Source organism: Tiliqua scincoides, chromosome 2, assembly GCF_035046505.1.
Source record: "Tiliqua scincoides isolate rTilSci1 chromosome 2, rTilSci1.hap2, whole genome shotgun sequence".
NCBI classification, from domain to species: domain Eukaryota; kingdom Metazoa; phylum Chordata; class Lepidosauria; order Squamata; family Scincidae; genus Tiliqua; species Tiliqua scincoides.
Genome location: NC_089822.1, coordinates 199575947 through 199597235, shown reverse-complemented (window position 1 = coordinate 199597235; position 21289 = coordinate 199575947). Strand labels below are relative to the sequence as shown.

General features: G+C 44.9%; 1 protein-coding gene across 1 annotated transcript; it reads right to left on the bottom strand.

Moving 5' to 3' along the window:
• Positions 1-12138: 12138 nt before the first annotated feature.
• On the bottom strand, positions 12139-18543 carry LOC136638913 (trypsin inhibitor ClTI-1-like). The gene is made up of 4 exons (XM_066612941.1): positions 18489-18543; positions 16280-16314; positions 14249-14358; positions 12139-12191 (listed from the first exon to the last, which is right to left on the bottom strand). Exons 1-4 carry the CDS (start codon positions 18541-18543, stop codon positions 12146-12148), a joined length of 246 nt encoding a protein of 81 aa, XP_066469038.1. The 3' UTR covers positions 12139-12145.
• Between the last annotated feature and the right edge of the window lie 2746 nt (positions 18544-21289).

Below are 21289 nucleotides of genomic sequence, written 5' to 3'. Positions count from 1 at the left end.
GTATATGGTATTTAGCACTCCTAAATGTATGTTATATGTTTGTATGTTTGTGTGTGTTAAGGAAAAGTCTCTCTCTCTCTCTCTCTCTCTCTCTCTCTCTCTCTCTCTCTCTCTCTCACACACACACACACACACACACACACACACACACACACACAGATGGGGAGAAAGGGAGAGAGAAATCAAAAGTCACAATCCTGTCTTCCATTGTATGCAGAGCATGGATGCCAGCACCATCACTGGCTGTGCAGTCTTTGGAGAAGACACACATGCAAAATGTGATCACTGGACTGGCACCCGAAGCAGTCACTCTTTATTAACATGAAAATTTTTTTGAATGCATAAGGTGTGGGGGGAGGCCGCATCAGTTCTGCCATCAGTTCCCATGCGTGGGAAGGTGTGTCGCTCGGTGATGCCGGTGATGGCTCTGGCATGCATGAATGTCTGCCCCAAAGAACAAAGCCTCCTCTTCACTGCTTAGTAAGGGAGTGTTTCATTTCCCAGAAATTCCCCCCTCATTGATTATTCATAGAGTTTTGGACTGAGATAGGTACACTGCACTGATGGGTCTCAGTGTTCTTGGAGCAGATCCTGATCAGCGTGTGATTGGGCATCTCCCTTGCTCTTTTTGCCAAGGGCATTGCCAAAATTCACCAGAATGAAGAAGATGTTCCCCATAGCTCTGACTCAGCTCTACTGCAGAACAGGGGCGTGTCACTGGGTGTAACAAGGAAGGTCTTGACAAGGAAGAAGTTTTTTCTCTGGGATGGGGTGAGCTTTGACTGGGGAATCACCAAGGATTAGGAAGCTTTAGCTGATTCTGCTCAGGGTTTTAAAAAAATGTTATTGCTCATTGTATGAAAAAATATTATAGCAAGGGTTGGATTTTGAATCTGGTTGATTTGAAGGTGCAAGAATGGTCATCAGAATCCTTTTCACTGAATCCTTCTGTATCTCTTATGTGCTTATCAGTTAAAAAAACAACACACGCTTTCTTGCTTAAAATGTTCTGACATTGTAGACTCAGAACCACAGAATGCACTTAGAGACTCTGCCTTTACTGAAGCATGGGTATAAGGAAGAGGAGATGCTGCCCAACTTAGAATCCCTCCCAAGAGGAGATTTTGCTTGAGAGAGAAAATGGGGACTGGTTCAGCCTGCCCCCACCCAGTTAGCAGATTCCATGTCAGGGCTTTGCTAACTGGATCACTAGATCACATGAACAGTATGAGGGAAAATAAGCCTCTTCTCCCAAATGGAGATGAAGCTGCCAATGAAGTGAATGTGATGGCCTTGTCTCTTCCTAGAACTTTTCATCCCCAAATGCATTACTAGGCTGGGCCTAGGGGGAAATGGCACCTAAAGGCACCATTTTTTGCCAAAGCAGAATCACTGTTGCTGCTGCCCCAGGAGGTGAGAGTCACCTGCATGCACATCCCCTGCTGTTTCCAACAGTATCAGTACATAAAAGTTACGGCATATTCAAACACATACACATACTGGGCTGGAAGTATGAAAGAGCAAACCTAGGTTGCAATTATGTCCACATATTTGTGGGAATAAGCCTCACTGAACGCAATGGGACTGATTTCTGAGTAGACGTCCATAGCAAGATGCACAATTGTCTTGCTGCCCAGCAGTCTCGCTGCCCGAGCTGATCACTGATTTTGGACAGGGCTTAGGAGAGGGGGGGTAAAGGGGGTAATTTGTACTCAGGCCCAGGGTCCAAAGTGGGGACCAGGAGTCAAAGGAGGGGGCCCAGAAATTTCCTGGGATCTCACACTTTCTAGTCTACTTCAGCCCAGCATATATGGCTTGCCAGTAGGTGCAGCTGCACACTCAGCCCTCACAGGATGCTGGGGACACTACCATGAGTGTGCAGCTGCACCTACTGGCAAGCCATATATGCTGGGCTGAGGAATGCATACATGACACTCCTTAACACAGTGTCAAATCTGGAAGGAAACTGGACTACTACAGTAGCTCCTTGGCTTGTGGATCTGCTTACCATGAAGGAGTGTAGAGGAGCTCAGGGACACAGCTGTAAGACTACAGCTGCCGCAGAAGCAAGTTTTGGTATGCACAGGACATTTTCCATTCTAGTGTGAGCCAAATATGATGATGCTAATTTTCTGCATGATTTTAGAGAGACTTAGGAGTGCGTTAGGTTTTCCATATTGCTGTATCTGGCTGCCAATGCCATATGGGCGGGTAGATCTGGGATGCAAAGACTTTTCCAACTGTCTCTAGCCTCCCCCACCCTGTTTTGCCCCTCTTTGCCCCATTCCCCTTGCCCATCACCACCCTCCCCTGCTCTGTTTCACCCCTCCCTCTTAGCAAAGGGGCCCAAGTGAAACTTTGTACCCCCTAATAAAATTTCTCTCAGAGGCCCTGATTTGGGGCTTGGTGATGGTGCCCTTGATTTCTGCTTTTTGGGGACTTCAGTGTTGGGGCTCCCAGTATAGAAGGGTTTTGTGGTCATTATGTCAACCATGGACCTGTCTAAGGGCGCAATCCAGAGGCGCCCTTGGGCTGGCCCAGGTGGGTCGCAAATGTGCCATAAGGCACGTTTGCACGTCCTCGGGAGTCAGCAAGGCTGGCACGCAAAGGTGCACCGGCCTGCGTTGACTAACACTAGCCTCTGCGCCGACAGAGGCAGTGAACCTTGCGTCGGTCCAGCTGGGCCAATGCAAGGCTCTGTGGTGGGCAGTGAGGAGGTAGGAGGGAGGCATTCTGGGGTGGGGTTAGAGTGGGTGGTGGGTGGCCCCGGGGGTGGAATTCATTTGATCCAGAACCCTCTGGAGCTGAAATACCACCTCATCAGAAGAGATCCATTTTGTGTCCCATATTGTTTACTATCTACATGAAGCTGCTAGGAGAAATCATGTGAGTGTTTGGGGTTGGGTGCCAGTACCCAGGCCTCGCACACTGGAGAGGACACTAGATTGAGGCAAAGAGGCAAAGAAGGAAGGCCCATAGCCAGGGAGACAGACACACTACACTTGCTCCCAGTGTGGAAGGGATTGTCACTCCCGAATCGGCCTTTTCAGCCACACTAGATGCTGTGCCAGAACCATCATTCAGAGCGTGATACCATAGTCTTTCGAGACTGAAGGTTGCCAACAACATTTTATTTTATTTATTTGAGAAATTTATATCCTGCCTTTCCCATGCTGAAGCAAATGCCCAAGGCAACTTATAACACTCCATCATAAAGTACAAGTAACATAACTGCTGAAATGCATTAAAACATTAACTTTAATATGTAACATTAGAACATAAAAAACCAAAACAAAGCAAGTCCCAACACATAACATTGGGGGAACAAATAAATCCAGGGAGGACGTCAAGTAACAGCCATAATTCAGAAGCGCAGAGGGCGAATATCTACTTAGCAACCAAATGCCAGACAAAACAGGTACGTTTTGACCAAAAAGTCATGAGGGAGAGAGTAGTTATCAAATTATCCCGGAAGTGGATTCCATACTTGTGGCACCACTAAGGAGAAGGCCTGCCCTCGAGCTGCCACCCCTCTCACGCGTGACAGAGGCAGAACTTGTATAAGAGCCCCCTCAGATGACCTAAGAGGATGGGCTGGAATGTATGGAAAGAGGCAGTCTTTCAGAGGGCCTGGACTCAGATCATGGAGGAGGGTCTTAAAGGTTAGATCTAGTACCTTAAATAGGGACTGGAAGCAAATGGGCAGCCAGTGTAGCTGCTGAAGCACTGGTCCATCAAAGACATATTGTCTGGTCCCTGTCACCACCCGAGCTGCCACATTCTGCACTAATTGCAGTTTCTGAATGGTTGTACAGGGTAGCCCCACATAGACCATGTTACAGTAGTCCAGTCTTGAAGTTACTAAAGCATGGATCACTGTAGCCAGGTCCGAAAGGCTCAAGTATGATCTCAGTTGGCACACCAGCCAAAGCTGGGTGAACGCTTTGGCTCTGGGTAAGCCACAGTTTGGTTAAAATGTGCAGTCTTACCTAGTGCCCAAAGGCACTCCCATTCTACCGGAGTGGTACTTCTTGTGTTACGCCCTATGTCAGTGTTTCTCAAACCATGGGTCGGGAACCACTAGGTGGGTCGTGAGCCAATTTCAGGTGGGCCCCATTCATTTCAATATTTTATTGACGAGTTTCTGGAGGAAAAATCCATTATGGGGTACAAGCCATGATGTGTATGCGCAACCTCCTGATTTTAGAAATGGGTTAAGTCAGAATGCCAGATGTAGGGGAGGGCACCAGGATGAGGTCTCTTGTTATCTGGTGTGCTCCCTGGGGCATTTGGTGGGCTGCTGTGAGATACAGGAAGCTGGACTAGATGGGCCTATGGCCTGATCCAGTGGGGCTGTTCTTATGTTCTTATGTTCTTATTTTTAATATATTAGACTTGATGCTACCAAGGTATGTGTTTGCATTTGGGGAAATGTTACAGATCTGTCCTTTTAATAGGCTACTATGTATATGCTTTTAACAATGATGGTAAGTGGAACTTACTCCTGGGTAAGTGTGGATAGGATTGCATCCTAGGATTGTTAAAACTCTTCCTGTTGGTGATGTCACTTCCAGTCATGACATCACTTCCGGTGGGTCCTGACAGATTGTCATTCTAAAAAGTGAGTCCCAGTTCTAAAAGCTTGAGAACCACTGCCCTAGGTATATCTACAGTATTGTCTCTCTGCAAGGCAGAGTTTCCTGTGACTGAGCATTGGGAACCAGCATCATTATGTATTCAGTGTTTGGAGTGCTGGATGAGGATTGTGGAGAGCTGACTCAAACCTGCACTCAGCCAGACATTGCCTGAACTGGATGAACCTGTCCCAGTTAGCATTTGGCAGGCAAACCTACCTCACAGAGATGTTGTGATGAAGTAACGAGAGGTAAGAAACGTGTATTCTGCCCTGAGTGGCTAAGGGGAAGAGTGGGATACAAATGAAATGGATCACCAGACATGCAAAGGCAAAATGCCCAGCCTTTTTTTTTTTTTATTTCTAACTAACTGGCCTTTAGTCTCAATAAAGAACCCCTCAAGACTGATAACAATTCTCTGAAAAAAAAAAATTTTTTTAAATTTTTTTAAATTTAATTTTTTTAAATTAAAATTCAATTTAAAAAGCAAGGCTTAAAAATGAAATTAAAAACATGAGAGAACATGTAGTACCCATATTACAAACTACACATTATAGAGGCATGAAACAATACAGTATTCTGTGCCACTAACTTACCTCTCCCTCCCTCTTTTCCAGGTAGACATGCTATTTCTTTGCATTTAAGCAAGGCATTTAATTTGCATGCATTATCTGTGTGAATGTCTTTCTGAACACATGTGAAAGTCTTGCTTATAAGATCTGGGCACCCCTAAAGACAGTGCCACATGTAGGGTCCTGTCCTTCAACTTTCCAACACCACCAGGGCCAGCTCAGCCGTGACATAAATAAGGCAGTTCATGGTGAGCAGTGAATGGTCCCTCACCAAAGGCTACTGAAAAAACTCCACAGTCAGGGAATTAGAGGGCATGTCCTCTCCTGAACTGAGACCTAGTTGAAGACCAGGAAACAGAGAATGGGTGTCAATGGGCAATTTCCACAATGGAGAGAGGTGAAAAGCGATGTTTCCCAAGGATCTGTCCTGGGACCGGTGCTCTTCAACCTCTTCATAAATGACCTGGAGACAGGGGTGAGCAGTGAGGTGGCTAGGTTTGCAGACGACAGCAAACTTTTCTGAGTGGTGAAGACCAGAAGTGATTGTGAGGAGCTCCAGAAGGATCTCTCCAAACTGGCAGAATGGGCAGCAAAATGGCAGATGCGTTTCAATGTCAGTAAGTGTAAAGTCATGCACATTGGGGCAAAAAATCAAAACTTCACATATAGGCTGATTGGTTCTGAGCTGTCTGTGACATATCAGGAGAGAGATCTTGGGGTGGTGGTGGACAGATCGATAAAAGTGTTGACCCAATGTGCAGTGGCAGTGAAGAAGGCCAATTCTATGCTTGGGATCATTAGAAAATGTATTGAGAACAAAATGGCTAATATTATAATGCTGTTGTACAAATCGATGGTATGTCCACACCTGGAGTATTGTGTCCAGTTCTGGTCGCCACATCTCAAAAAGGACATAGTGGAAATGGAAAAGGTGCAAAAAAGAGCTACTAAGATGATTGCTGGGCTGGGGCACCTTCCTTATGAGGAAAGGCTATGGTGTTTGGGCCTCTTCAGCCTAGAAAAGAGACACCTGAGGGGGGACATGATTGAGACATACAAAATTCTGCATGGGAAGGATAGAGTGGACAGATAGATGCTCTTTACACTCTCACATAACACCAGAACGAGGGGACATCCTCTAAAATTGAGTGTTGGGAGAGTTAGAACAGACAAAAGAAAATATTTCTTTACTCAGCGTGTGGTTGGTCTGTGGAACTCCTTGCCGCAGGATGTGGTGATGGCATCTGGCCTGGACACCTTTAAAAGGGGATTGGACAAGTTTCTGGAGGAAAAATCCATTACTGGTTACAAGCCATGATGTGTATGCGCAACCTCCTGATTTTAGAAATGGGCTATGCCAGATGCAAGGGAGGGCACCAGGATGAGGTCTCTTGTTATCTGGTGTGCTCCCTGGGGCATTTGGTGGGCCGCTGTGAGATACAGGAAGCTGGACTAGATGGGCCTATGGCCTGATCCAGTGGGGCTGTTCTTGTGTTCTTAATGGTGAGGTAGGTGCCCTAGCCTCCCTCCAGCCTGGATGGAGCCCCATTAATATGCATTTCCCTGAAAACAGATCAATCACCTCCCTACCACCCTCACCTTGCTCCCTCCTAGCATGGTTCCTTTAACTGTGAAGGGACTGAGAGAGGAAAGAGTGACACAAATGAGCAACACAAAGGTAGGGAAGTGGATCACTGCTGCCCTCACCTGGAAAAAACATAGGCTGGCAGTGCTGAGCATTGTTGCTGTCCTTACTCCTTCCTTATATGGTCCCTTTAAACTTAAATGGATCATGCAAAGAAGGACCAAGGTGAGGGGGGAGGGTAAGCTGTCACTCACCTCATTCTTTCCCTACAGTTCCATTAAAATAAAGCAGAAAGTGCAGGACATGGTGGGAGTTCCCAGCAAGATGAATGTTGCAAGGGAATACAGGGGAAAGAGTCACGTCCCTGGCTGTGATCATTTTCTTTTCTGGGTATTATGGGGAGGGTACTGGCAGTGATGGAAGAGGGCAGCATCAGGTGGGAGATCTGCTTGTGCTGACTCTCACTGCCACTAATATGATACAGTTCTTTCCTTTCTTCTAATATTACACTTGGAAAACTGGAAAATGTCAGAAATTCCATCCTGTTTTTTCACTGTCACTAGGGTCAACCCAAAGTCTTAGTTTTGGAAAAGTCATTCCATTTGTGGCACACCTGCCTCATTTCCTGTGTTCTCAGCATACCATCAGCTGCAAGAATTGAATGTGGCAATCCTCCTGGTCAGAAAATCCTCAATGCAGGCCCTATATCATCCACCTGTTCTGAATTGGGTTGTTCTCCCTCTGCAGGAACAAATGCCCAGTCTTGGAGTGCTGCTCTCCCTGGAGAGCCAGCTGACCGCTTTGGCCTGGAGTGCATTTGCCCAGCTTCAGTTAATGAGCCAACTGCAACCGTACTTAAGTCGATTGGAAGTCACCATGGTGGTCCCTGCTTTAGTGACTTCAAGACCAGATTACTGTAATACACTCTGTGGGGCTGCCCTAGAAGATGGAGACATTGCTGTGCTCAATTGCCACTGATTTATGATAGCAGCCTATGACTGTATGAGGGCTGCCCAGCTTTCACAGTGCCATAAAGGGCCTTGTGCTGCCACTACACTAGTTCCAGAAGCACAAGGCCCAGACTGGAATTGGGCCCTTATTCGCTTTGTGAAATGAATGGCAATAGATACGAATGGGCCCAATGATATTCATTTTCATTCACTCCAAAAATAAATGTGTCACAGAACAAAAGGACCAGATAAAAGCAGTTCTCTGCGTGACTGTTGAGAATAAGTGTTGTGCAAAACAGGAAGGTGAGTCTGTTGATGAAATGTAGTGGGGTGGCCACACAAATGAGCTGTCGATCAAAACTCAATGGGTTCAAATCTCACCTCTGCCATAGACTTGATAACACAGGCCTACAAAACTGAGGGCCAGAAAAGTTTTTCCCAAACTTTACGGTGGTTTGATATGAATTTGGGGTGCTGATTCCAAAAATGGCATCCGTTTTGCCCTATCACATCTAGTTTTGGAGATATAGTATAGCCTCATTAGTGAATGGTTCAAGCAGCTTCCTCATGAGGAAGCTGCTTGAACCGTTCACTAAAGAGGCAATGTATGCCGTGTCTCCAAAACTAGACGTGATAGGGCAAAATGGATGCCATTTTTGGAATCAGCACCCCAAATATACCCAGGAATTGGTGTAACGTATAAGGAAACAAAATGTGTGTTGGCCTGTGTAATCTTGAACAAGCCACTTCTATGCATCAGCACAGCATAGCACTTGCATTATGGGAATACAATAACACTTACCTTTCAAAGTTGTTGTAAGGACAGCATCAACATAATATCTGTGACGTACTTTGTGCATTTCAACAAGCACTATACACATGGCAAGTCTTTTGATTGGGAGGGAGATCTTCTTGGTCTGGTTTTAAAAGTAAGACAACTTGTGGGTGTTAATCAGCATCATGTGGTGTGTGCAGATGGCTCTGGAAGCTCTTACCCCAGGCAATATGTACCAGTCAGGCATACTTACAGTATCAGAGCAACATCTGGATTGAAGCTGTAGTGAGGCAAGCTATCTTCTTACTTCTTACTTCTTCTTACTTGTACACCCATTTTTGCTCTTAAATGGGACACACACATCACATTCTCCATCTAATATGTGATTGGGACAAACCTCTTTGAAAAGGTGGGTCTGCCACAACGTATTTGCTTTAGTCCTGAGAATAACATGAGAGTAAATGATTCCATGCATAGATGTTTATTTTGTGCTTTAAATGATTTTTCTGCGAAAAACACTCCAGTCAAATAAGATGTGAAGAACCAAACTACATGATCAACCAAATATGGTGCAGCTCTTCCTGGACTGAACCAGTTCAGAGTTTTTGTGAATGAATTAAAAAGTCAAATAATTTTCCATCAGGGAAAAGAGAAAAAAGTCTAGCATGTGAGAGAGAATTGTTTAAAGCCCAGGCAGCCCAGACAAATGTGCTGATTTGCTATATGCAGGAGCACTCCAAAATGCAACTCAACAGGAACGGTCTAAAGTCTTCCCATCCAGCATGAGCTGCACCCACTGATTCTGCTGATGGTCTGTTCAGCTACTCATATGTGTTTTGAGCGACCAACATTCAATTATGTTGATGTGCAGACCCCTCCCACATGGATTGTATCCGCATTGTGCAGATGGAACTTCATCTGTGTATGGAAGAAGCTCTTACAAAACATCCCACATGTCTTTTCCTGAGCCTTGTTTTGTGGGGCCCAGTGCATGATGTGCACAAAATCTGCAAGGCTTTCTCCCTTCACTGTGAGGTTGGGGGTTTAGGAGCATAAGGGAGGAGAAAATTCTTTCCCTTTTCCATCCCACTGCAGCTCCCTTCTGACTGCTTTCTTACTTACCTGGGGCACAGAGGTAACAGGTTCAGGCTACTAAGGGATGCACGTGACAGGTTCAGGTTACTGTTACCAGGGTCTGCACCCAGACACTCTCCCTCTTCCATCACCGCTAATCTCTCTGCATCCTAAAACCCCTACTTTCTTAACCCCACAGTCTTGCGGGAAATCCTTCTAATCTCCCTACATCCAGTATCCCCTTCATTTTCCCCTTCTTATTCCCCCTTCTAAGGGTTTCCTCCTCCTGCTTTCGCTTTTTCTCCCTGACAACTGCTTACAAATAAGAGTTCAACTGCGAATGAACATAGAATTAGTTTTCATCCTGTATAACTATAATGAGTGAGTAAAGTCAGCTAGGCACCATTCTTTATCCCCCTTCTCTTTTTCTGAAGTCACCATAATAAATCCCTCTTGTTGCACCTTTCACCCTTAAGTCTTTTCCCTGCCAAACTGCACAGCTGTGCCAATGGCCCTTACACAGGGCACCTGCACACCAATGGATTTCCCTCATGTGCACACAAGTTAAAAGTTCTCCCAGTATACAGTTCTGTGTGCATTTCAGACTCCTCAGGTAAGCAGCATGAACCTGCTTGCCTCAAGTTCTCACAGGACATAATGGTTCCATGGAAAATGATGGAAAGAATTTTGCATACAGCATTCATGATGTATTAACTATGACAGTCTGCGGTATGAGTGTGCCATCTGCTGGTCAAACCAGACTGTTAACAGATTCATTTCTGAAGTTGTTGGATGTGCTCTTGGTAATAATATTTATAATGAAGGTAAAATACACACAGCTATGTGTGGTGAGAGCTTTGGGATGGAGGTATTTAAAAGCCTACCATTCTTACTGGTTGATTGTAAAATAGAACTCCTTTATGACTGATGTGTTTGGGCAGGAGATGTGATTGGTTTATAGGAGCGATGGGGCAGTGGTGTTGTAGCACTAACATTCTGAAGCACAGTAACTTGTCATGGCACATCTCATGAGCCACACATCTCATAGCTACACCAAACGACGGCAACAAAATCAACTTTATATTTCTTCTTGGAGTGTTTTCTCATCCTGCCATTTTTTTTCTACTTTGAAACTTATGATCTCTCATTGAAAGACGTAGCTCATTTCATCCCATATTCTTAGTGTAGAATGCAACGGTGGGCAACATATGTATAAAAAGTTTCAAAGGCAGCGTGTATGTACTCATGATAGCACCATTCCTCTGGTAGGCAAAGTCCCAGTTCTGTGTTTCTCCTACCCACCCACCACCCTTCCCCGTCCATGACTACATCCCTGGTGTGGGACACGATTGATTGAATGTAAGAGGAATTGTTAGAAATTAATAGTTGATCAGAGATAGTTAGTGACAGTTGGGTAGAAGAGTTAACAAAGAGCAGTGGAGAGTGGGAAAAATAAAAATGTGACTAACAGAAGGGAAAAATGCTATCTGAATAACATTACTTTAGGGGATGCATTTTTATCAACATTTTTATTTCAAAATAAACCACTTTGGTTGTATTGTTTTCTATTTTGAGTAAAGTTAAAGTGTTGCCATATTATTGTGCCTTGAAAGACAATCCCCATGAAGAAGTGAAAATGAAATATAGTCCTGTGTACTTGACCATGCAGGAGAAGGGGGGATGTTCAAGAGGTAGTGGTGGACTATAAGTTTCAACAAATTGATCTCTTTGACTGGGGAGATTGTAAACAACATGCTCCATCGGTGGTGCTACACATTCTGGGCTGGTGGGGGATAGGATTGGGCTGTAAGTCAAATGTTTTTCCTCTATGGAAAAATACCAGCGGTAGAAAAATATTATTTTGATGAGGTTTTTTGTGTTGCTATGGTCACAGAAACCACAGCAAAGTGGATCCATGTACAGGTGATCCCTGACTTAAGGATACCCAACCTACAGGCATCCCAACTTAAGGACAGCCATGTCACACTTTTATGCTGGCACAGTCCATCCACTCCACCACTTTAGCCCAGAAGCAATAGCGCTGTGGTTTTGAGGGGTAGGGTGGTGGTTCAGAATGATCCATTGACAGTGTGCTGTGTGCTCTGTCCCAACAACACACATAGTACTATAGGATTTGGCCATTTACAGAAAGAAGCAAATAACATTTAGACTTCAGTAGAGTACAGACCTCTGGAACAGAACCTTTACTCAAGAAGGGGACTATCTGTACTTTGTACAATTCATAAAATATTTTCCCCATGGAATCACGTAGACAGGCACAGGTTGTCTGGGGGAAAGTAGGCAGGAAATACATGTATGAGCCAGCCCTTTATCACCTGCTTCAGCGCATGCCTCTTTTCCTTAAATCACAGCCAAGAACTACACCCTGACTCAGAAACACATGCACACAAGAATCAGAGTCGAGTGCTGCAATGCTTTTGTTGTTTATTGACCAGAGAACAGGGAAGTCAATCAACAGTGCACCACCATCATCAGGAACACACAGAAAACCCATTTCAAAATTCTTCTGTAGAAGTAGGTTCTATTTAGGGCTCTCAGCATCGTCCGCTCTTTTGGATTTGAATGTTTATGTTACGTCTCCTGAAAGATGGCGTAAGACACAGTCAGTGACCTTTCCCACCCCACGGTACAATGTCGAGGATTCTTCAAATGGTGCTTTGTGAGAACCTGAACATATGTATTTCTGATAAATGTTCTTAGGGCCAGAGGCTAATTGGTTCTTGCAAACATCTGAGATAAGAGTTTGTGACATTAGTCGTCAGCATAATTTAGTTCATTGCCACAAGGCAGAGCGTGCCAAGAAACCTGCTAGTACTGAGAGCCTGAGCAGCTCAGAACAGATGGTTTAAATAATATTTGGCTCTCACCTGCCAATGTGATTCTATTCTATTCCAGTCTATTCTGCGCAGCAATGGCCCACAGTTTGTTTAATGAAAGCTAGCAATGCATTCCTGCATTTGGAAATCCCACCCCAACTTCTTTGGAAAGGAGAAACATTTTGTGTTAGTAGCAAAGTTTTCCCAAGTCTGGTTTGAAGAACTTTGGGGACTTTTAAAGCCCACCACAAATGATGGATGAGCCCTCCTATTCCAGGCTGAAGAAATTCTGACTCCCCCCTCTTGTCCCCACCAATTCTATTCACTGTGCCTGCCAGCCTGAGCCCCAGTCTCTTTCCCCTTTCTTACCTGTGAAGTACTGTAAGTGGGAGTAGCAGCAGGAGGTGTAAGAAAAGGGGAAGGATTTTATATGCTCCCTTTCTCCCTTTCCACCAGCCTGATGTGTTCGATAAACAGACTCCAGTGTACAAAGTCTAGGGAACTCTGTTGTGGTCATTCTCTATTGAGGGGCTGCAGTTACAGAGGCTCTTAAGAGAACTACTTCTCCCATAGTTCTTTGCTCTCCGTGCACCAGGGAGATGGTGTGGTGTGGTTGCTCCAGTGCAGTCTTTCTCAAACTGTGAGTCGGGACCCACTAGGTCAATGGTTCTCACACATTTAGCACCAGGACCCACTTTTTAGAATGAGAATCTGTCGAGACCCACTGGAAGTGATGTCATGATTGGAAGTGACATCATCAAGCAGGAAAATTTTTAACATATATATATGTTAAAATATATATTAATTTATTTATTTTCTGGTGGGGCGAAATGCAAATAAGAACAAGATTACAAGACCAAAAAATAGCTTTTTATGAAGAAGATATAAGTTTTGATAAAATATTTTGATTCTATTTTGCACTTGCAGTTTCCCTCATAGCCCAATCCTACCCACACTTTCCTGGGAATAAGCCCAACTGACTCTAATGGGACTTACTTCTGAGTAGACATGCATAGGATTTGGCTGTCAGACTTGTAAAGCCAGGTGGGTCTTTGTATTGATGTGCTTGAAATAGAAGGACTTTAAACTGGGTACTGGGGAGGGCTGGAAATCTCACTGATTCTTTTTGGGGGGTGTTATTGCAGGCAGACTACAGAGAAAACTCACTTGGTGGAACAGGACTGGCTCCCCCTTATTTAATTATTTCTTTTCTTTTTATTTAATTATTTATAATTATTTATTTTAATTTGCTTGATGATGTCACTTCTGGCCATGACATCACTTCCAATGGGTCCTGGACAGATTGTCATTCTAAAAAGTGGGTCCCAGTGCTAAAAGTATGAGAACTGCTGCAATAAGGTGTTAGTCAGTTGACACCGGTGTGTGTGTGTGTGTGTGTGTGTGTGACTCCACAAATTTTCAAAATCATTAAAATCAGAATTTGGCGAAATGATACCATCATGTTATATATCAATCAATGTATCATTTCATGCAGAATGCAATGAAACAATCCACATTGAAATATCTGTGTTCTATCAAAAGGTACTGCCAAAAAACCAGTGGGGGTGGGGCGATGGCACATCACCACACCAACCATCTGGGGTGTTGCCCCGCCCACTGCATGGGGTGACGTGCAGACCTCCCGCACCGGGTGACGCCACTGGGAACCAGGTGATGCCAGGTGACGCCACTGGGAACAACTTGCCTATCACCATTCTAATCTACTTAAAATGTAGCAGAAAGCCTGAAAGAGGGTCCAGAAGTACAGAGAAAACACTAGCATCTGAAGAAATGAAATGGAAAAGGAAAAGGAATACTTACCGATTTTCGAGACACAGCAAACACTCATTCGCATATGTGAATTGGTCTGTGCCACAGACCGGATCCATAATTTTAGGGCATGCTGGTAAACGATATTGCTCACAGGCTGGCTGAAAAACAGAAACTGTCCAAGTCAGCACTGGGCACAGTGAGACTCTTGGGCCAGTTTGGACAATACCATCCTTTGCCCTGCCCAGTGTGTGACAAGGGTGTAAGTGCACACAACCTGCTTCCCATGCCAGTGCACCATTGTGCTCGAAGGACCCAATCCTAACAGCCTATAGTGCTGGAGCTAGAGCCCAGCACCAGTGCCAGGTGTTGTAAACATGCTATAAAGCACATTTACAGCACTGGGTGAGGAGGTAGTGCCAACGCTGGGCCTCGGCGCCAGGAAGATGACTCTGTAATGCAGCCTGGTGGTAAGTCACTCCGCCAGCTGGTGGAGCACCTATTTGTGATGGTGGGGGGGAATAGAACTGGGCAGGGGGAATGGACAGGCCGGGGGGGGGGTGAGACCAGTGGAGGCCTCTGATGCTGGATCCAAAGCTTTGGGTTGGGTTTGCAAGCCCAACATGGAGCTCCTTGGGTCTGCACCAGTGAATTAGCTGGCACAGACTTGAGGAAGCCCATTGTGGAGACTGGGGCATTCCTTGGGGAAAGGGGATGCAAGTCCCCTTCCTTTGAGGAGACATCCGGTGCCTTCCCAGCACCTGCAGAAGAAATGCAGAATACAGAACACAGCAGTCACCATTTTGGCACCACAGTTCCTAAATGGCAAAGGATGTTCCCTTTTAGAGGTTGGTTTTGGAGAATGTGGGTCACTTTTGAATAGCAGAGTAATAGAATCCCAGAGAGAAACTAAGGGCCTAATCCAAACCTGCACTTGGGTCAATGCAAGTCCCTTGCACCAGCCTGGGAATATCGCGAAAATGCCAAAAAGCACTTCTGTGCCACTCAAAGGGGAGATAGGTTGGCACATGGACATGTGCCAGCCTCCCCGCACCACCACAGGCCCCAAGGAGAAGGTGAATTGTGTTGGCTGAGCTCAGTCAACGCAGAGATCAGAGGGAGGTGGGAGGGAGGTGCTTTGGAGTGGGGAGAGGGTGGGTGGTGGGCATTACCGGGGCAGGTGGGGAATACAAGGCGGTGCCAGGATCTGGCAGTTAAGCCAGATCCTGAACTTGTTCCCGGCCCAGTCGCAGGCTGCTCGGATTTGCACCACCTCATCAGGTTCAAGAAGACCCATTGGGGCTGCTGAAGTGCAACACAGGGTAAGGGGAATGTTTCCCCTTGTCCCGGGCTGTCCTGCAGTCAGCCCCAAACTTGCGCTAGATACCGTGCAGGACCACTGACCTGCCTGTTTCCAACGCAAGTTAGGATTGTGCTCTAAGTCTTGCATGAATCCTACTGGACTGTTCTATGTTGGCATCTGTGTCCCAAAAAAAGCATCTGCCTTTTGTATTGAATATAGTCACTGCTACTAGTGTGCCTACAGAGTTTTCCATATAGGCAGTATCAGGTTTTTTCAGTCAGGTTAAAATCTAGCTGGGAGATCGGATGAATAGGATGAAGTGAACATATTGAAAGGATGCTCAAGTTAATGATCTGATAGCATTTCAACATAATCTTCTCCCAGGCAGCTGCAGAAGTCAGACTAGAGTTTATATTGCCTAGATTTGCCCTGCTCTGTTGCATTTTGAAGCCTTTCTCTACATCAGTGATTTTCAGTCTTTTTCATCTCATGGCACACGGACAAGGTACTAAAATTGTCAAGGCACACCATCCGTTTTTGAACAATTGACAAGGCACACCATGCAGTTGGTGGGGGACTCATATCCCCCAATGGTCCTATTAATAAATTACCCTCCACCAAGTTTCCGTGGCACATCTGGGGACCATTCATGGCACTCCAGTGTGCCATGGCACAGTGGCTGAAAATGACTGCTCTACATGATGTGGCTGGACTGCCAATATGTGGCTATGTTGGCAGAGAATGGTTTCATTGCAATGTAGTTGTCAAAACATCCTTACCTGTCTCACCCAGCTGGTATCAGTTTCCGCATTGCCTAAATAAAGAACAGGGTTTATTAGAATAAAGTCTACTTTTATTGGAGCTTTGGCTGCACTTATAATAAATAGATCAAAACCTGCAGACAAAAAAAAATATGTTTTAAAATATTTGAACAAGAACGATTTATTTTGAGAAATACAATATTTATATATAGACCATTAAACGACTGTAACATTGCCTTCTATAATTCTTGATTTTAAAAAATGTTTCTGTAAAACGTATGTCAGAATTGCACCATAAATATTAGATTATGCAAATGTCTTAGCTGCAGCAGATTGATGTTACATTTTGGTAACAATTCTTGGGTTGCAGTAAGCAAAATGTTTTCGCATCTGACTTGCCTCTCCCTGCCTGATTCAAAGAAAGACAGATTCAACTTCTTATAGACCTAAAATAAGTTGTAAATCAGAGGTCTGTTGTTGCCAATTGGTTGTACTTTTAATCATATTGCCTTTGGGCCCAATCCTTTCCAACTTTCCAGCATCGGTGCAACCAAAATGCAGCTCTGAGGTAAGGGAACATATGTTCTCATACCTTGAGGAGACCTCGGTGACTGCCTCTCCACCACAGGATGCAGTGCATGCCCCATTGGCACAGCTACACTGATCCTGGAAAATTGGATAGGATTGGGCCCAATGTCACTTGAAAGGAAGCTGGGAATGATCAACATTACATTACATTACATTACAAACAGTTAGATGTATTCTGTTTGTGCCTTGCACACTGGGTAGTGTCCAGAGTCACTTGCTCCAGAGGAAGGGACTCTTGCTTTACAGGAAGAGTCATTCTGGATGCTACCCATTCTCTCACACATTTGTAACTGGCCACTTTTAAAATGGTGAAATGAATTGTACTGAATATAAAGTTAAACTTATGGACAACAGCAGGACATAGTTCTGCTTGGTCTGGCACCTGCAAAATGTCTGGTGAAGATCTGAGGAGACTCAGGGCCTGATCCTGAATGCTCAGCGCAGCCCTCTGCCAGCAAGGAGTGTCACAAACATGCCACAAGGCACACCTATGACTCTCAGTGCTGGGTTAGCGCTGGCACTGGCTCAGTGCCAGTCCATACTGAGCCAGCCCCAGCAGGAGGCCTGCTGCACGCTGCCCAGAGCAAGGAACGAGCTGAGGCAGTGGCGAGGTTAGTCAGGGCAGGGAGGAGAGATGATATGGGGTGGGGGGGGGCAGGAGAAGGTGGGGCAGGGGTGGGAGTGGGCAGGATTGGCAGAGCTCTGCTCCACTGGATCCAGAACCCTGCATCGGACCTCCTTGCCTGACATGGGACCTCTCAACTCTGCGCCAGCAAAATAGCTGGTGCAGACTTGAGTAGCCCCATTGCGGGGGCTGGGTCTTTCCCCGAGGAGATGCCAGAGAGTGCCCAAAGCCCATAGGATGCAGCAGTAGTAATTTTGGTGGTGGTGCTGCTCCTCTGGGCACTGGGACTTGTCCCAAGGTAAGGAAACAGTCAGCAGAGGCTTGTCCCAAGGTAAGGAAACAAAAGTTCTCATACCTTAAGGAGTCCTCCGTGACTGCCCCTCCATAGGCTGCAGCACACGATCTGTTGGCACGGCACCAACAGGGGCAGAGTTCTGATTGAGCTGTCAGTAAGAATGGGTCCAAAATACATGACAGAAATGATGTAGTAGGATTGTTTCAATCTTCCTGGGAATCAGAACAGAATTTTGATTGTTTGAAATTTGCCTTTGATGTTAGTACTCGTATGATTGCTAGCAAATTCTCAGCATTGTTAAAATGCAGGTTATTTTGCCAAGTGATTCCTGCATGGTAGGAATAAAGGACTTTCTGTTTATTTTCTATACACTGTAAATTGATCACTGCAAGGGTATAACTTCAGCTCTAGAATAATATGATCCAATGTTAGCATGCAAATAGAATTCAGATTGGGTCATCAACTCAAGTTCACTTGGAAGCTATTATATTTAGTTCCCTTCTTCTTCTTGTCCTTTTCTTCTGTTTCGGAACCTTGAAGAACCGCGTATTTCCAATTAATCCAACATATTATTGCCTTTTTCCTAGCACTGAAGACATTTTCAGTCAGGTGCCTGTTTTCCAATATTCGACTTTGTACAAAACTGAGAAAAAGATGTTGGAAAGTTGAGCGTTTCCAAGAAATGGAAAAATAAAGAGGGATTTCTCTTTTGTACTCACCTGAGGAACAGAAGATCCCGACAGCAAAAAGGAGGCATATAATCATGACTCTCATTGTAGGGTTGATTCCTGAAGGAAGACTTTCAAAGAACAACAGGGAAGCAATGTCTTAAGAATCCTAGAAGCAGAGTGTGTATATGATCAGTTAATGATGACAAATACCACCCACCTCCTGATACCGTTGTTTAGACAAGCAGGTGGTGTTGGGAGGGGCTTGTCTGAGATGACTCAAAATGAAAGAAGGGAATGTAGAGGAGGAACACACAATGCCATTCCCCATCAGCAGGGATTGGTTCTCAGGGGAAGTCTGTGTCATCAGCAGCACAGACCTTAACCCAACCACAGGGCACTTTATGGAGTGTACAAGATGTCCTGTCCATAGCCATATGTAGTACTGTAAGTCAGACTAAATAACTTTCTTTGACTCTGTTTGCAGTTTACAGCCTGGTCATAAACGCCACGACTGGATCTACTCTTTCTTTGCAATTTGATTTCATTTTTAATATTATCAAGTGAACTTTCTGCTGGCCGTGTTCAATAAAAGCCAGAGCTGAGTAAACACAGCTGCAAGGTTAAATATTAAAAATACTGAGAACCTTGTTTTGGTCATAAGTGTATTGAGAGCAAGAAAGCAAGAATGTTCTTCAGGTGTTGCCAGGAATAGGTGGATGACCTGTGGAAGAAACTGTACCCATGTTCAGTTGCATTGGTATTTTAATGTGTATTTTAATGTTTAAAACCAATGCCACCGAGGACACCTCTAGTCAAAATGCATTCTGCATTGTTAAACGCAAGACGTTATGCTGAGTTAATGAACATTTTCTGATTTCTTTCCCCTTGCTCAGAATTAGAAGCAACTGTCTTGTCTCCATAAGCCATAGCTTTGATCTGCACTTCTCTAGGAACCCACATGGTAGAAATCAAAGCTAGAGACACTCTCATTAATTGGTTAGCAGATCCACACGGTCCTTTTGCATCACAGAAGCAGTACAGATGATATTGTGTTTGTCAAATAATATTTCTGAGCCAGTCTAAAGGGGGATTTTCAGCTTCTTAAAGAAAACATTAATATTTATTAAAGAAATGTAATTGCTACCAAATAATGCTGTATGTACATTTCCAGTAAGAAATGTAAGATAGGTTTACAACCTTACAGCCCAATCCTATCCACACTTTCCTGGGAGTAAGCCCCATTGACTCTAATGGGACTTACTTCTGAGTAGACATGCATAGGATTGGGCTCTAAGTCTCACTGAACACAATGGGCTTACTTCTGAGTAGGGTAAATAACACCATTTTCAAACACCTCTAACCATAGTATTGGGTTCTCTGTTGGAAAGTTATTATATGAAATGATGTGAAATAACTGTTCAGTAAGACTTAGGCTGTAAACCTATCTTACTCACAAGAAACAGACACCTCTACCTATGGTTTTCCCCTTAACAGGCTGCACTGCATGCCGTGGGGAGGTGGGCAGATCAGACTTGGTAGTGGAAAATTTTCCTTTACCCTTCTGTAAACCTTCCAGTTGCCAATGGGTCTCCTCAAACCTGTGCCAGCTCTTTAGCTGGCACATCCAAGGAGGCAAAGGGTGCATGTGGGCTGCTCCTGGAGGGGATAGCATCCAGTGCAAGTTGCTTGTGTGAGTTGACACTCCTGCCTTCCCCCATTCCACCCTCCCTGTAACTCACCTTTGTCAGCAGGTACTCCTTCCCCCACCATTTATGTGTGGGGCCACTCCAGCCTCTCCAATGCTGGTGCAGAAGCAGGAGGCTCTGTGTGCTTCCTAGAATCATTTGCAACAGCTGTAAAACCTCTACCATTGCTGGAACATGAGTTCCAGCAGTGGTAGAACCTATCAGGATTGGGCTGACAGTCTCCTCAGGACAATCTTTCACATGGAATTGCCCCATACTATCAAACAGACCATTGAACTCTCAACCCAAGTTCCGTTGACTCTGACTGACATTGCTTTGCAAAGGCCTCAGAGGCAGGGGCTTTCCTAGCCCTGTATTATAAGACCATGTTCACCGGATATGCCAGGGGTCAAACCAGGGATCTCACACATACAACATATGTGCTGCCAGAAATCCAGTGTTCTGCAGGATCAGGAGGTGTAAAATAAGACCTTGAATACTTTGCATGTAACTTTCATTCCTTAAGCATGATCAGTTCTAATTCTCCCACCAAATTCACCCCATATCTCATCCACACTTACAGGAGCACACGTTGTGGCTTTGGGTAACCAACCCAAAGTGGAGCTTGAGGAGGTGGCTAAAGAGCAGACAGTGTGCATGCAACTTTGGGTGTGGGCATTGGCGTCACTAGGCTTCGCGTCACCCCGTGCAGGATGCCAGCACATCACCCCCCCCCCATGCAGTGGGTGGAGCGATACCCCAGCTGGTGGGCATGGTGATGTACCATCGCTCCGCCCCCCACTGGTTTTTTGGCTGTACCTTTTGAAAGAACAAAGATAGAACACATTCTGCATGAAATTATGTATTGATTGATATATAACACGATGGTATTATTCCTCCAAATTATGATTTAGTAATTTTGGTCACTAGTGGTCTCTCTCTCTCTCTCTCTCTCTCTCTCTCTCTCTCTCTCTCTCTCTCTCACACACACACACACACACACACACCCAAGGGTGTCAACTTACTAACACTTTATTGCAGCAGTTCTCAAACTTTTAGCACTGGGACACACTTTTTAGAATGACCCACCAGAAGTGGTGTCATGGTGGAAGTGACATCATCAGGCAAATTAAAACAAATAAATATAAATAAGTAAAACAAATA

Bases quoted from the DNA above. Each gene is read 5' to 3' on its own strand.
- LOC136638913 (XM_066612941.1), bottom strand. From the start codon at position 18,543: ATGAGAGTCATGATTATATGCCTCCTTTTTGCTGTCGGGATCTTCTGT. The intron at 14,359-16,279 runs GTAAGGATGTTT...TCTGTTTTTCAG, and splicing joins ATACCAGCTGGGTGAGACAG to CCAGCCTGTGAGCAATATCG. The intron at 12,192-14,248 runs GTAAGTATTCCT...GCCATCTTTCAG, and splicing joins TTGCTGTGTCTCGAAAATCG to GAGACGTAACATAAACATTC.